The sequence below is a fragment of the Cydia pomonella genome, chromosome 16 (genome assembly GCF_033807575.1).
Source record: "Cydia pomonella isolate Wapato2018A chromosome 16, ilCydPomo1, whole genome shotgun sequence".
NCBI lineage: Eukaryota > Metazoa > Arthropoda > Insecta > Lepidoptera > Tortricidae > Cydia > Cydia pomonella.
In genome coordinates this window covers 6,058,788-6,071,832 of record NC_084718.1, presented here as the reverse complement: position 1 = coordinate 6,071,832, position 13,045 = coordinate 6,058,788, and the positions used below count along the sequence as shown (strand labels likewise).

The 13,045-nt window shown below is 38.1% G+C and overlaps 3 protein-coding genes across 8 annotated transcripts in view; 1 reads left to right on the top strand and 2 right to left on the bottom strand.

Moving 5' to 3' along the window:
• The window catches only part of LOC133526266 (monocyte to macrophage differentiation factor), a 30,926-nt gene extending 30,316 nt beyond the window's left edge, over positions 1-610 (bottom strand). Inside the window, exon 1 of the mRNA XM_061862817.1 lies at positions 187-610. Coding sequence (XP_061718801.1) covers positions 187-351 — 165 coding nt within the window. The 5' untranslated portion in view covers positions 352-610. The remainder of the gene's footprint in view (positions 1-186) is intronic.
• A 363-nt stretch (positions 611-973) lies between these two features.
• Positions 974-2,474, bottom strand: LOC133526267 (BLOC-1-related complex subunit 6). Its single transcript, XM_061862818.1, has one exon. The coding sequence runs from the start codon at positions 2,327-2,329 to the stop codon at positions 1,607-1,609; it is 723 nt and encodes a 240-aa protein (XP_061718802.1). The 5' UTR covers positions 2,330-2,474; the 3' UTR covers positions 974-1,606.
• Positions 2,475-2,809: 335 nt separating this feature from the next.
• LOC133526264 (ATPase family AAA domain-containing protein 2-like) overlaps positions 2,810-13,045 on the top strand; it is a 35,080-nt gene continuing 24,844 nt past the window's right edge. For 2 of the 6 annotated variants that reach the window (XM_061862811.1, XM_061862809.1), the window contains exons 1-9: positions 3,054-3,384; positions 3,695-3,776; positions 4,947-5,028; positions 7,188-7,315; positions 8,166-8,356; positions 8,947-9,039; positions 9,324-9,481; positions 10,285-10,361; positions 11,615-11,740. In XM_061862811.1, the coding sequence (XP_061718795.1) occupies positions 3,292-3,384; positions 3,695-3,776; positions 4,947-5,028; positions 7,188-7,315; positions 8,166-8,356; positions 8,947-9,039; positions 9,324-9,481; positions 10,285-10,361; positions 11,615-11,740 (1,030 nt within the window). In that variant the 5' untranslated portion in view covers positions 3,054-3,291. The other 4 variants (XM_061862810.1, XM_061862814.1, XM_061862813.1 and 1 more) reach the window with 4 other exon arrangements.

The following is a 13,045-nucleotide window of genomic DNA, read 5'->3' as shown; positions in this document are numbered from 1 at the left end:
CACATGCCACCCTTTACACATGATCCAAAACCATAGGAAGTGCGCGTAATCAAGATCAGGCTTAATTATAGATCAACACAAGCTGTCTAAGAGGAGCTAACTAAAAATAGTTTCGCAATACTTCGGAACGCGGAAGATTAAATCTGGCCAAATAAAAACAATAGCACTTTTAACTAAAATACTCACCAGTGTAGGAACGTAGGCTCTATCTGGCGATGCTCGTTCGTTCATCCATTTTACTTTCTTCATTTTCTCCCATGGAATATCCCAATGAAAATAAATCTTACTTTCATTGAACTTAGCTTTAAATTTCATTATTATCACAGAAAATAAACTCAGAACGTCGCCCATTTTAAGATTCACCGCGGCGAACTGGAATCTAAATGGTTATATGATCAAAAACATCATGGGTTACTTTGAAGAAACGTCCAAAATAATGTTGTTTATTCGATTTACATTTTTTTTATTTCAATACCTACGATATCCTAATATTTTTAGTACGCGCGACCACCGAAGGTCGATTCAGCTTGACGTCTGAGAAAATGAATGATAGAATTGAACTGACAGAAAATAGAGTGAATGAATGATTCAAGCAAGCAAACCTCACCCATCTCCCGAAAGGCGAAGGGTTAGATTTGGGTGGGGTTTTAAACCAATTTCTAACGATATTTTTTTGTAAAAAAAAATTGCCGTTTTAGGATATCCTAAGAAATAAATACTCGGACATACATACAATCACTGGTGATAAAATTTTCTTCCAAAGATGCCTCTAGCTTTATTTATCTTATTACCTTGGGAAAAGGAATGGGTAGTTTAAGTATTTTTATACACAGTTGTAGTAAAATGAGGTTGTCTAAAGAAAAGCCCTGAGGCTCCTGAAGGAATGAATCACTTCAAAATATTCATTCTACCTATTCATTTTGTTCTATAAATGCATTGTATGGGTATAATTTAATAACAATGAAATTCTAAATTAAAAATTTAAATAATGATATATTTTTTATTAACAAATAATAGTTTAAATTAGCTTATCTGTGTAATGTAACATTAGGCATTAAATATAATAAATTTTCTTCTGTTTGAGGATAGTGATTAAGTGACTAAATTAAGTCAGTCTACATTCGTTTTTCAAACTTATAAGCCAACTCACATTTATAGTTTCCTAGATGACTGTGAATCTCTTAATTTAACATAACTCTCCATATTTATAAGGGCTTGTTAAATGTTGCAAATTGAGTCAATTTCTTGATTAACTTTGGTCATTTTCATTCTCACTCTTATTCAGTACTATATTGATTTCTAGTATATTTCATTCATATCATGACCAGATAAGTGAGCCCACTCTCTCATAAGTTGTCACATGTTCTAAAGCAAATTTTCCGAAATTATATATATTTTGCACTTGTAAGCTAACCAGACTTGTTATCAATTAATCTTGCTGCAAACCCCTTACCATCTACTACTTTGAGGAACTCTGTTCTACTTCATTTTAGTAGGTTCTCTGGAGCTTGATGTCCATGACCTCCACGATTGTATTAAGGAATCCTGTCTCCACTTTGCTTATCCTGCCCTTAACCGATTATTATATTGATTACTTAAAAAAAACCTAAAACATGCTTTCAAATAACTGTAGTAGTCTTTTTATTTCAGCAATTCTAGCAGCTTGTGCCTGTACAGGGATCATAGCCTGCGACACTTCCTCCCCTTTCGCAAGGATAGTGTACATACTCTTGATATTATTGTCCATTGCATCACAAGTCTTCCCAACTGCATCTTTGTACACTTCCATATTCTCAGCAGTTAATGATGAGTTGGAATGTAGTATACTAGACAGGTTCTCTATTAAGTTATCTACGGATTGAGCAATCCTTTGAGCTTCATATTCTAAATCATTCAGCACTGTGATATCAATCTGACCAATTTGTGGGGCGAGTATTTGTCTGTAGAGCTTTCCTGATGGTGTACTGGACCTAGATGCACTAGAACTCCCGAACACTGGAGTTTCACCTCGCTTAGTTATAGGACTAGACAGTTTTATCTTAAATTCTAAATCATCTGCTACATAATGTGTCATGTCACCTTCATACCTAACGTGACCATCCATGTTTAGAGGAAATTTTTCCTGTTTACGGTTCTCTGACGGCAAATTGTACGGCCGGGATGGACCAGGAGAATTTCCTGGTTGTTCGCTAGCATTCTGGTCCGAGTGAAACGATATTTCGCTGTAGGAAGCCGTCATTCGAGCAGAAATCTCATCATCCATATCATCTTGTTTATTTGGCGGGTCCTCCACGTCGGGGGAACTAGGTTTATTTGTTCCTTCAGCCATTATCTTCTTAGTCACTAATTTAAGAGAGAGTAGTTAGTAATATTCTGTATAATAGTATGTTTTGATTTATTGACAATACGGAGAATATATGGAGAATACAATACAAATCGTAAACGATAACATTGATTGACGTTTATTAATTATGACTTTAATTGATGAATGAATGAATGATAAAATAATAACAGTTCAGCTGTGAAAACCGTGGCTCAAATAGCGTGAAATAAACGCTTTAGAATTTTGAGTTCATGAGTTTTATCATATTTGTATAACATTATCAAAGAAAATGACTTAAAACTAAATAAGAAATACGTCATAGATGCATTTTATTTTATGATATGCTATTAGAACCAAGAAACTATATCGCGCGTAGCTCTATCGGATACCTACAGAAAATATTCAACTAGATTTAATTATTAATTATTAATTACCATGCATTAATTTGCAAGGTTTTGTTCAGCGACTAACCACAAATTAACTACATATTTTAATGATATTTTTGGAATGATTTCATCATATTACATGATTAAAATTTCTTTGCGGGAATTTTTGACAGTTGTCAAAATGTCAATAAAAACATAAAACTCACAGGCGGTATAGTAGCGAGTGTGTCTGTGATTTTCGGAAATCCTTTCTTAAATCTTGTGTTAATTTTACCATGACTGAGTTATAAAAGGTTCGTGTTTTATTATTAAGACAAAGCAAAAGGCGAGATTGATCGGTGAGTGTGTCATCGCATTTTGTTGCGGCCGTGCTCGTTTCGACAGATCGGCCGTTTAACATGGCGTTGGTCGACAACGACATGTGCGGATGAATTGCTTTATTCTTTGTCGTGTTCATTTATTTTACCGAGTGTTTATACAGTGTTTTTAGTAGACAATCGTGTATGTAACCGTGTTTGTGAGTTACATAACGAATTTATGGGTTTTGGGTGTAAGTTGACGGGAGTGAAATAAGTAACTGCGATGGTGAAAACCCGCCGCAGTAATGGAGAAAACGGGGAGGTGGAGGAAGGGAACGAGGGCCTGAACGACGTCGGCAGTGTCTCTGACGAGAAGGTGAATTGTTCTCAATGATAAGTTACTTGGAACTTCACTGTGTACGCCACTACCTCGCCTGACCCTGATCCCTGTTGGCACCCCAAAATGCACTCACGCATGAGCTTACAAACGCTATCCTATTGGATTAACCCATGGTGTTGTTCTAGTTTGTGTTTTACACTACCTTCCTTTGTTCAATATAAGCATGATCTTGAGTTGCATCCATCTTGTTACTTTATTTTGCAATAGATTCAGCTGTAACTTTGTTTTGAGTTGGAATGACAGTATCGTATTTATAAATGATAACAGACTTATTTAATGTTTGTAGGCTTCCAATTGGTCACAAAGGGAGCTGAGGAGTGGCCAGTATAAAGTTACAAGGAAAATACAACACTGGCCTACCAAGAAATGTAAGTTGACAATAAATTTATTATAGACCTTCTGGTTACAGGTTTGAATACGAGTTGTTATCTTATAGACTGTATGGATTAATTACTACTATTTTCAAAATAAGAATATGTTTAAACAGAGTGGCTCTCTTTAGTCTTCAAATTAATATTTTTTCTTTCATAATGGATTAATGCTATGGATTATCAATAATATCAATCTATAATATTGTAATTATGTGGCAACTACTATTTCAACATTAAATCCATATCATATTATTTCAAATCAAATAAACTGTAACAGGGCTGTTATTCAATGTGTGACATCACTGTAGAGTGATAGCCCTTAGCTAGACTAAAACTGACATGTAATAATTGTTTTATGATGAGTATTGACATATTTAATAAATTGCCAGATAGTTTTAAGAATCTCAATAGTAACAGATTTAAAAATACTGTTAAGATGTGGCTTATAAATAAGTGCTTTTTACAGCCTTAATGATTACTTAGACCCACCATTAACCATTTAATAATTAAATAATATTTATAATAGTTGACATTTTGTAATTTTTATTTTGTATTCAATATAATTCTAGAAATATATGTAATAGCGTGTACACCTGTAATGAGTCACACCGAACCCTACCTGGGTTCGGTGTGACTCATTTGGGGTCATCCATTAATTACATCACACGAATTTCTAGGTTTTTTGACCCCTCCCCCCCCTCCGTGTCACACTTGGTCACATTTGGCAAACCCCTCCCCCCCTGGTGTGACGTCACATTTCTTGCATTTTTTTTTTCAACAAAATCGGCGAATCGAATTTGTTACTATTAATATTTTATCAAACTATTTTGGACAAAAGAAATATTAGTAATTATAAGACAAAACCAACTAGGAAAGAAAATCAATCGCATAAAACGATTATCGTTCTAAAATCTCGTTATTTAACTGTACAGCGAATAATTTTTTTTTAATAAATACTGGTGAAGTTAAAGTGACGTCACAAAGTTTGTGACTCCCCCCTCCCCCTTGTCACAACATGTCACATTTTCTTGACCCCCTCCCTAAACGTGTGGTGTAATTAATGGATGACTCCTTTTCTGCAATTGTATCTGCTACTTTGTAACCTGAATTTCTAAATACGCAATAAATTCATTCATTCATTCATATTAAACCTAGTTGTACTTACAGATAGCAGAAGACGTTGCACTATAAAGATGCCTCGTATTGTTTTCCCGGAGAGTGATACAGAGCCAGAGAAGTATTCTAGGCGGTAAGTTCTTTTAATACACATAAGTTGATGTAGTGTAGGGACGCCCGGTCGGAAGCAGACGGGCTGTCGATCGCGTGTTGCGTTCATATACACATAAGTTAGTTAAAACATCAGAGACAAAAGCCACATTATAGGCTAGCATATATTGGGCTCAGAATTGATTGGCTTCGATAGGTACAGGTATTTTTTAAATCCTCTGAAGGGATTCAAGGATGTACACTTTTTTGTACATATTCCACAATATATTCTGAACTTCTGTAGAGCAACTAAAGGTTCCAAATTCAAAAACAAACAATCCGTGTCTCATTAGACTAACTTTAGCGGTAAACTATAATCAATGGGCGGGTCCACACAGCGAGCATACGCGCGAGACAATCTCCTCGCGCACAAAACGGCCAGTGTAGACGTGTCTAGGCCAAGGCGGCACGCTCGGGTGAGGAAAACGCGCGCGCCTCCGTGTGTGCGAGGAGATTGCCTCGCGCGTATGCTCACTCTGTGGACCCGTCTAATGGATTGCAATGCTTTTACTGAACAGATAGTATTTTCACATGTCAGTTTTACTTAACTAGATTGTTGCACTCGGCTCTCAAATTCCGTCCTGATATTGATATTGTTAGACAGTGAGAATACTGTATGTAGTACTACTATTCTGTGCACATGGACACTTGATAATAAACCACCGCAAAACATTTGTGCCACGAATTTCTACAAGTTCTTCCCGATTGTGCAGGCAAAGAAAAGTGATTAATGTGTTTAGAGTTGTACCAAACTAACGCTGCATGACATTCGTAATGACAGTGTGGCAATGTTATCATTAATGTCAAATTTCTATGAAAATGTGACACTCTCACTTTGTTTCAGTTCATGGCGGGAAGAAGTCGATAACTCGAGATATAAAATTGAAGAAATTTGAACTTAAAACAGAATTACATGAGGTTAAAATTTCTTCAATTTCATATTTCGAGTTATATCAACCTCTTCCCGCCGTGTACGGATTTATTCAAGTTGGTGCAAAGTTAGGTTAGACAGACTATTTTGGTTTCATGTAATTTGACGTGGTTGTATTGCAACTTACGTGTGTCAGTAGTAAGAGCCCTAGCGTAAATAAACAATGCAGGCTTACTCTCGCTTATTGCTTTGGTGTACAGAAAGTGACATAGGCTTTACATCAGTTTCTAATGGCTCCTGTACACGATGGGCCATCATACTGGCCCACTAAGATGGTCCATCGTGTGAAGAGTGGTGTCGGATGGCTTATAGTGCGGCGGGATGGCCACGGTATCGGTTTTTTGTCCGCACATCAAAGGTATAGGGGTAAGTGGGCAAGCGGTGGCAGTACGCATCTACACGTGGCCCATTCCAGAACTATATCGTGTAGTTTCATTTCAACCATCGCATGGCCATGGCCTCGCTGGTCATGACCAGCGAGGTCCAGCACTGGGCCATCGTGTAGAGGAGCCATAATAGTGCAAACACATAGTAAAGAACGAGCACTCTTTATTGTTGATACACACGTTTACCGCGTGTATCACGGGTACTGATTTGCCGTCAAGAAGTTTACAAAATTTCGAAATTTCCACTTGAAGTAATTTCGGTAACTTCTCATATTTTTTATGGGAATGGGAATAGATTTTTTTCCATAGCCAAAATGAAAGTTTTCTTTATTTCCCGTGAAATTTTCGTATTTTCTCGCAGAACTTTTCTAATTACAAGCTTTTATTTAGTTTCACCTGTCCCGTTGTCTGTCTGTGTGTCGGTCTGTAATCAAATCTTGCAAGTTAAACTTGAACCACTTCCCGGTTTCCGATCAAGGTCAAAATTTGCAATTTGCGTACATATATAAGTCGGGTGATAATGCAATATTATGGTACCATCGAGCTGATCTGATGATGGAGACAGGAGGTGGCCTTAGGAACTCTGTGATAAAACAACGCAACACAATTTGTGTTTGGGGATTTTAGAATTGTCTTGATGCTGAAAAGTGCAGTCAGTGATAAAAGCTTGTATCAAAAATCTTGCCAAATACTTATTTTTTGAATAAACTTTGCATTTATATAATGACGCCTCGAAACCTTAACGAGAATATTGATTAATGAATTTGTTTGCTTTTGTACTTACGATACTACAAATCATAACTTTTGCCGCATCTTTGTTCATAGTTCGCGCCAAGTTAGAGTGTTCTTCGCAGACGACAATGACTCCACCAATCGGAGCCTCCGCATTCATAACAGCAGGGGCCCGAGGAAGAACTACATGGAGGACAGCGAAGACAAACCGATACAACAAAGTGAGAAGTTGATTTTGCTTTTTAATTTTAAACCATTGACTGCCAAAGATGGGCAAATTACAGTTTAATGTTAACCACACATTCCAGTAAACCTTAAGATTTTTTAAAATATTTATTGAGTAGAAGAGGGGTTTCGTCACGCAAGGCGTGTTATAAATAATTGGCGTGGCGTGCAATTAAAAGGCATAAAAAAATTAAAAATAAATTATTTTATTTCAAGTATCATAATCACTCATACAAATAATAAAATAACATTAAAATCTAAAACATCAAGGAAACTGATTAACCTTTACGCCGCCATTGACTAGATATAAAGTCAGTACATTTCGTCCCTTACACGCCACGACTTCATATGAAGTCGTGGTTTTGGTTAGGTTTGTATACGTGCAATTTTTGACGTGGCGTTGATGACACTTTATTACTTCAGTGACGTGGCGGCGGAAATGTTAAAGGATGCCTCTCCAAAGATCTCCACAATGACCTGTTCGACCCAAATTAAAACGTTAACAGCGAGTTTTATCCTAAGTTTTCCGCTTAGCGAACACCACTTAAGCACCTGAGTCCCACTGCCGATAGGTGTAAAGACCATAAAAGTTTACGATACTTAAACCGCGGACTCGCCGCGCGCCGCGTTCGTCCAGTCCGCGGCTTTATTGGCGTGATAATTTGGGTTTTGCCTCAAGGTGGAGCCTCCAACGTATTGCATACAAACTTCTATACACGCGGGTTAATTTATCTCTGCTGATGCCGAACACGGTTCTATATAATGTCACACATGTACATAAAAAACTGTTGTGTCACCAAAATAATATATTATGTTGGTTTGTAAGGTAAATGTTTTTTTTTACAGATGTCAGAAGAAGCTGCCGTAAGCGCAAGCTGCTGCACCACAACTTCAACGAGAGCTGGATTACCAACGAGCTGAAAGTTAAGGGGTACCCGGATTTGTATGGGTTCCCTGGGTCTAGTTCCTCGGATGAGTTCACATCAGGTGACGAAGCGACAAGGGTCTCTAGCAAAAAAATGGTGGCAGTTGGACAGGTATGTAATTAAATTAAATTATCATTTATTTCGACCATCTGGGATTCATCACCCACCCACAAGTATCACCCACAAGTAATGGCTTACTTGTGGGTGATTTCAATTATTTTTAACAAAACTGCGAAAAACAAAATATATACAAGAATGTACAAATAACGGACTTAATGCCAAATGGCATTCTCTACCAGTCAACCATAGGGCCAAACAGAGACACTTACAATTGGTGCAGAGAGAGAAAACAATATCAATAGCCGGGTCCACACAGCGAGCATACGCGCGAGGCAATTTCCTCACTCACAGAACGACCAGTGTAGACGTACCTCGGCCGAGGCGACGCACGCATTTTCCTCGCCCGAGCGGGCCGCCTCGGCCGAGGCACGTCTACACTGGCCGTTCTGTGCGTGAGGTCTTTGTTTGGCCCTATGGTTGACTGGTAGAGAAAGCCATTTGGCATTAAGTCCGTTATTTGTACATTCTTGTATATATTTTGTGCAATAAAGTTTAAATAAATAAATACATTTTCCAAACCACTTTCCAAACCTATACCCAACGACATAAATTGAAATTTTTAATGGTTTTTTTACCGACAGTCTCACAGCATCCCGCCGCCAACAAACACAGATGAAGACACACAGCTGTCACGCCAGAGGAGGACTTCAGCTAGGTTCAACAAAAAGGCTAATGTAAGCCATTAGTTTTTTTCTTCTTCTATAAATGGCTTTTACTCCTCGCTAATTTTAGCAAGGTGGATTCTGCCAATGTCAAGGTGTGGACTTTTGACTTGTGAGAAGGGAATGTTCGGTTTAATTTTGATTAAAGTTATACCACCTTAGCCCTTCAGGTGGCAGACATACTTTTAGAGTTCTTGGAGTTATAAATTTCTGTCATTTTATTAATTTTCAAATATGCAGCGGAAGTTTGCCATGCAAAGGGTTAGATTACCATAAATTGATACTTTTTTTATCAGGATGCCACGGAATCAGATTCCGAAGGAGATAACAACCAGACAGTGATTGAGAAAAAGCCATCTGCCGAGGAAAACGAAAATGCCAATATGGATACGAGCGAAGTTAAGAAAGAGGAGGCGCCCGAGCAGCCGGCTGAAAATGGACAGGATAGTGAAAGGTTAGATTAACAAGTTACTGTCAAAAAGTATTTTGTCACACACTTTTATTGCTGACTATACTTTGTTCTCATTTGCATGTACGGTCACGTCTTAAAATATCGATACGAAAAAAGTACCAAAAATATGTATACACGACTTTAATGCCCTTATATTAAGGTAATGTATACATATGTTTGGCATTTTTCTCGTATCGATATTTTCAGAAGTGACTGTATATACTTGATACACATGAAGAGGCCTCTCGAGACCTTTCCAATGAGCCTAAACTCGATCGATGTTTTTAACAAGATTAAAAACCAATATAGAAAGAAACGATACGCAGTGTAATAAAAATCAAAACAGAACCTACCGCTAAAATCGAAATTTCGTCATCTGCCTCTCTATCACTCCAGACGAACGCACGACCGAAAGCAATGGTTCTCGGTGCACCCACAGGCCGCCTCGCGAGGTAATTGCCGCGCGAAGTATCTCAGTCTGTGCGTAGACTTGTCTCGCCCGAGGCATAGCGGCCGCGTGCCTCCACGAACACAGACTGAGCTGCTTCGCACGGCAATTCCCTATTCTGCTTATTTCTATATCTGAAACTGAAGTGAGGTAAGATCACCAAACGCGTTTCATATTCAATATCCATATGATGTGATATGGACAGCTGATGTGTTTTGCACAGTTGTTAAGCTATAGTTTTCATTTCACCTGATAGAAATCTAATAGTCCAAAATCCCAGAGCTGCCAGACCTTACTTATTTTTGGCTCTAAAACATCGTTCAGTAAAATTTCCTACTTTATTATTATTTTATTGTAGCAATCAAGGCCCTGCTCGATCCACTAGAGGGCGCGGCCGTCGCAGGCAAAAGAAAGAGGATAGCCAACAAGACACAGGTATATAGCCTTTTCTTTATTTGAAACTTGTGGTCTATGGTTCTCTATATGACAGGTTGTCACTGTTGAAACTTCATTCTACAGATTTTTTGTAAATTGTTTTCGTGTTGTTTTTATATGTTTTTCGTTTTGTGTTTGTCCCAGATTAAATTATGTTTGATAAAAATTTGCTTGTGTTATGTCCTCAAGTTTTAATTGTTATTTAGTGTTTTGTAAAGCACCTAAGTTATTTTTTTTTTACAAATTTTCTATCTTACATTCCTTAACCTATCTCCATAGTGTTTTGTAAAATGAATTTCAATATTTCAAAAGTGTTTTTGCAAGACAGCCGTAAACTAAAATGAATATTATGTATTTGATTATGACAAAATGGTCTAATAATCTTCAGGTGCGTATAACATACTAAAAGCATAACATATTTTCTAATACTGAGTGTTCAAATTGGTTATAGATTGGGATAACATAGGTGTACAGTGGCCAACAGATATATCGGAGCGGCCAACATGCTCACAAATATCTGAACACGCCTCTAAATAAATAAATAAATATTATAGGACATTATTACACAAATTGACTAAGTCCCACAGTAAGCTCAATAAGGCTTGTGTTGAGCGTACTTAGACAACGATATATATAATATATAAATATTTATAAATACTTAAATACATAGAAAACACCCATGACTCAGGAACAAATATTCATGCTCATCACACAAATACATGCCCTTACCGGGATTTGAACCCGGGACCATCAGCTTCGTAGGCAGGGTCACTACCCACTAGGCCAAACCGGTCGCCTCTATTGTCAAGGTGCTAGAGTGCGTGTTCAGTTATTTTTAAGCACCTCGGCAGCTCTGATATATCTGATGGCGACTGTACGTATTAAAAGGGATCTTAAAGTTGACTTTATTTTAATGGAATGGGAGCTTTGTAACTTAAAGTCGTAATTTGTAGTGGAGGGTTGTGGATTGAGGGTGAGCATTTGTCAGAACATTTCCAAAACCGTGATTTTTGTGGCCTTAAAAATGTACACTTTTTACTCGTATTTCAAAGGATTAAAGCGGAGAAATGTATACATACTTATGACCTTGACTGTAAATTCATCACGCGTTTCGGGAGCCGACAGAACTCCCTAAGATACCGTGATTCGCGAAGTATATGGCTACGTTTAAGTATGTTAGGCTGCAATAAATCTGCTCGGCGATTGTTTCAATGTGACGTGAAATGTTGTTACAAATGCTTGGGTGTCTATAGTGACGGAGTCGTCATCGGAGTCCAGCTCGGAGCTGACGCTGCGGCGCGCGCCGCGGCGCTCCACGCGCTCGCGGCAGCCCAAGCCGGCCTTCGTGCAGATCGCGCAGCGGGAGACCCGCGGCCGAGGTCAGTCAACTCGACATTACTGACTGGCAGTGGTGTAACTATATCTGCAACCCCAGGCAGGTCCAACGAAAAGCATGGGACAGTGCTCACGGGCACTTGGTCAAATGGGCTTGGACGGTCGGAGTATTCTACAGATGGCGCCAGCATAGGTTTACCTGTCAATCCTATGAATAGTGTCAAATTATTGTTTGTTTTTTTTTTTTTTATTATTGGCCTGGAGCCCTTCAAGCCAAATCTTTAAGACTTGGGGGTCTCGGGTCTGGCATTTTACCCGATTTTGCCGTCGTATAGTTACGCCACTGGCATCCGCATACTTGCCAAGCCTCAGTAAACATGAGAAACGCAGTTATCCTTCATATGGGCTTACATAAAAAATAAATACAATCCATTAATTTTCCATTTTTCATTTCAAAATTTGCTAGGTGCAAACGTTGTATGACTTGTTTATGTTTGAAGTTTACTGCATCTGACTGGTGCTTGGCAAGCGTGTGCTGCTCGCAAAAAGTTAACTAGAAGCGTAAGGCACGTTTACCTATACCTCTTACGTTAAATGATGTTCCCTGTTACAGCTCATTTTTATATGGTGTAACTGTCACGTAAAATGTTTGTAGACATTTTTTGGACATTGATAACCTTCTCGCCGCCATTGACTTGATATTAAGTCAGTACATTTCGTGCCCCACACGCCACAGCGTTGATCACACTATTACTTCATTGACGTGGCGGCGAAAAGGTTAAAATAGTACATTACGATACAAGTGCGAAAAATAGGAAATTCGAAACGAGTGGCGATAAATTAAAACACGACCGAAGGGAGTGTTTTAAATCGACACGAGTTGCGAATTACCTATTCGCACATGTATCGTACAACGTTTTACAGTACATATGGCCCTTTAAATGTTCGACACAGTAACGTAATATGCTACTTTTCGCACTAGTGCTATAAAGTAGCCCCATATGTACTGTAATAGTACATTACGATATAAGTGCGAAAAATAGGAAATTCGAAACGAGTGGCGATAAATTAAAACACGACCGAAGGGAGTGTTTTAAATCGACACGAGTTGCGAATTACCTATTCGCACATATATCGTACAACGTTTTACAGTACATATGGCCCTTTAAATGTTCGACACAGTAACGTAATATGCTACTTCTCGCACTAGTGCTATAAAGTAGCCCCATATGTACTGTAAATGTAATATTTAAGTACCTATTTAATAAAAATACGGTAAAAACATATCTATTCAATTGATTTTTGTAAAACCAAAAGATAATTGAAGGAGCTGTCATAGGGAGCATCAT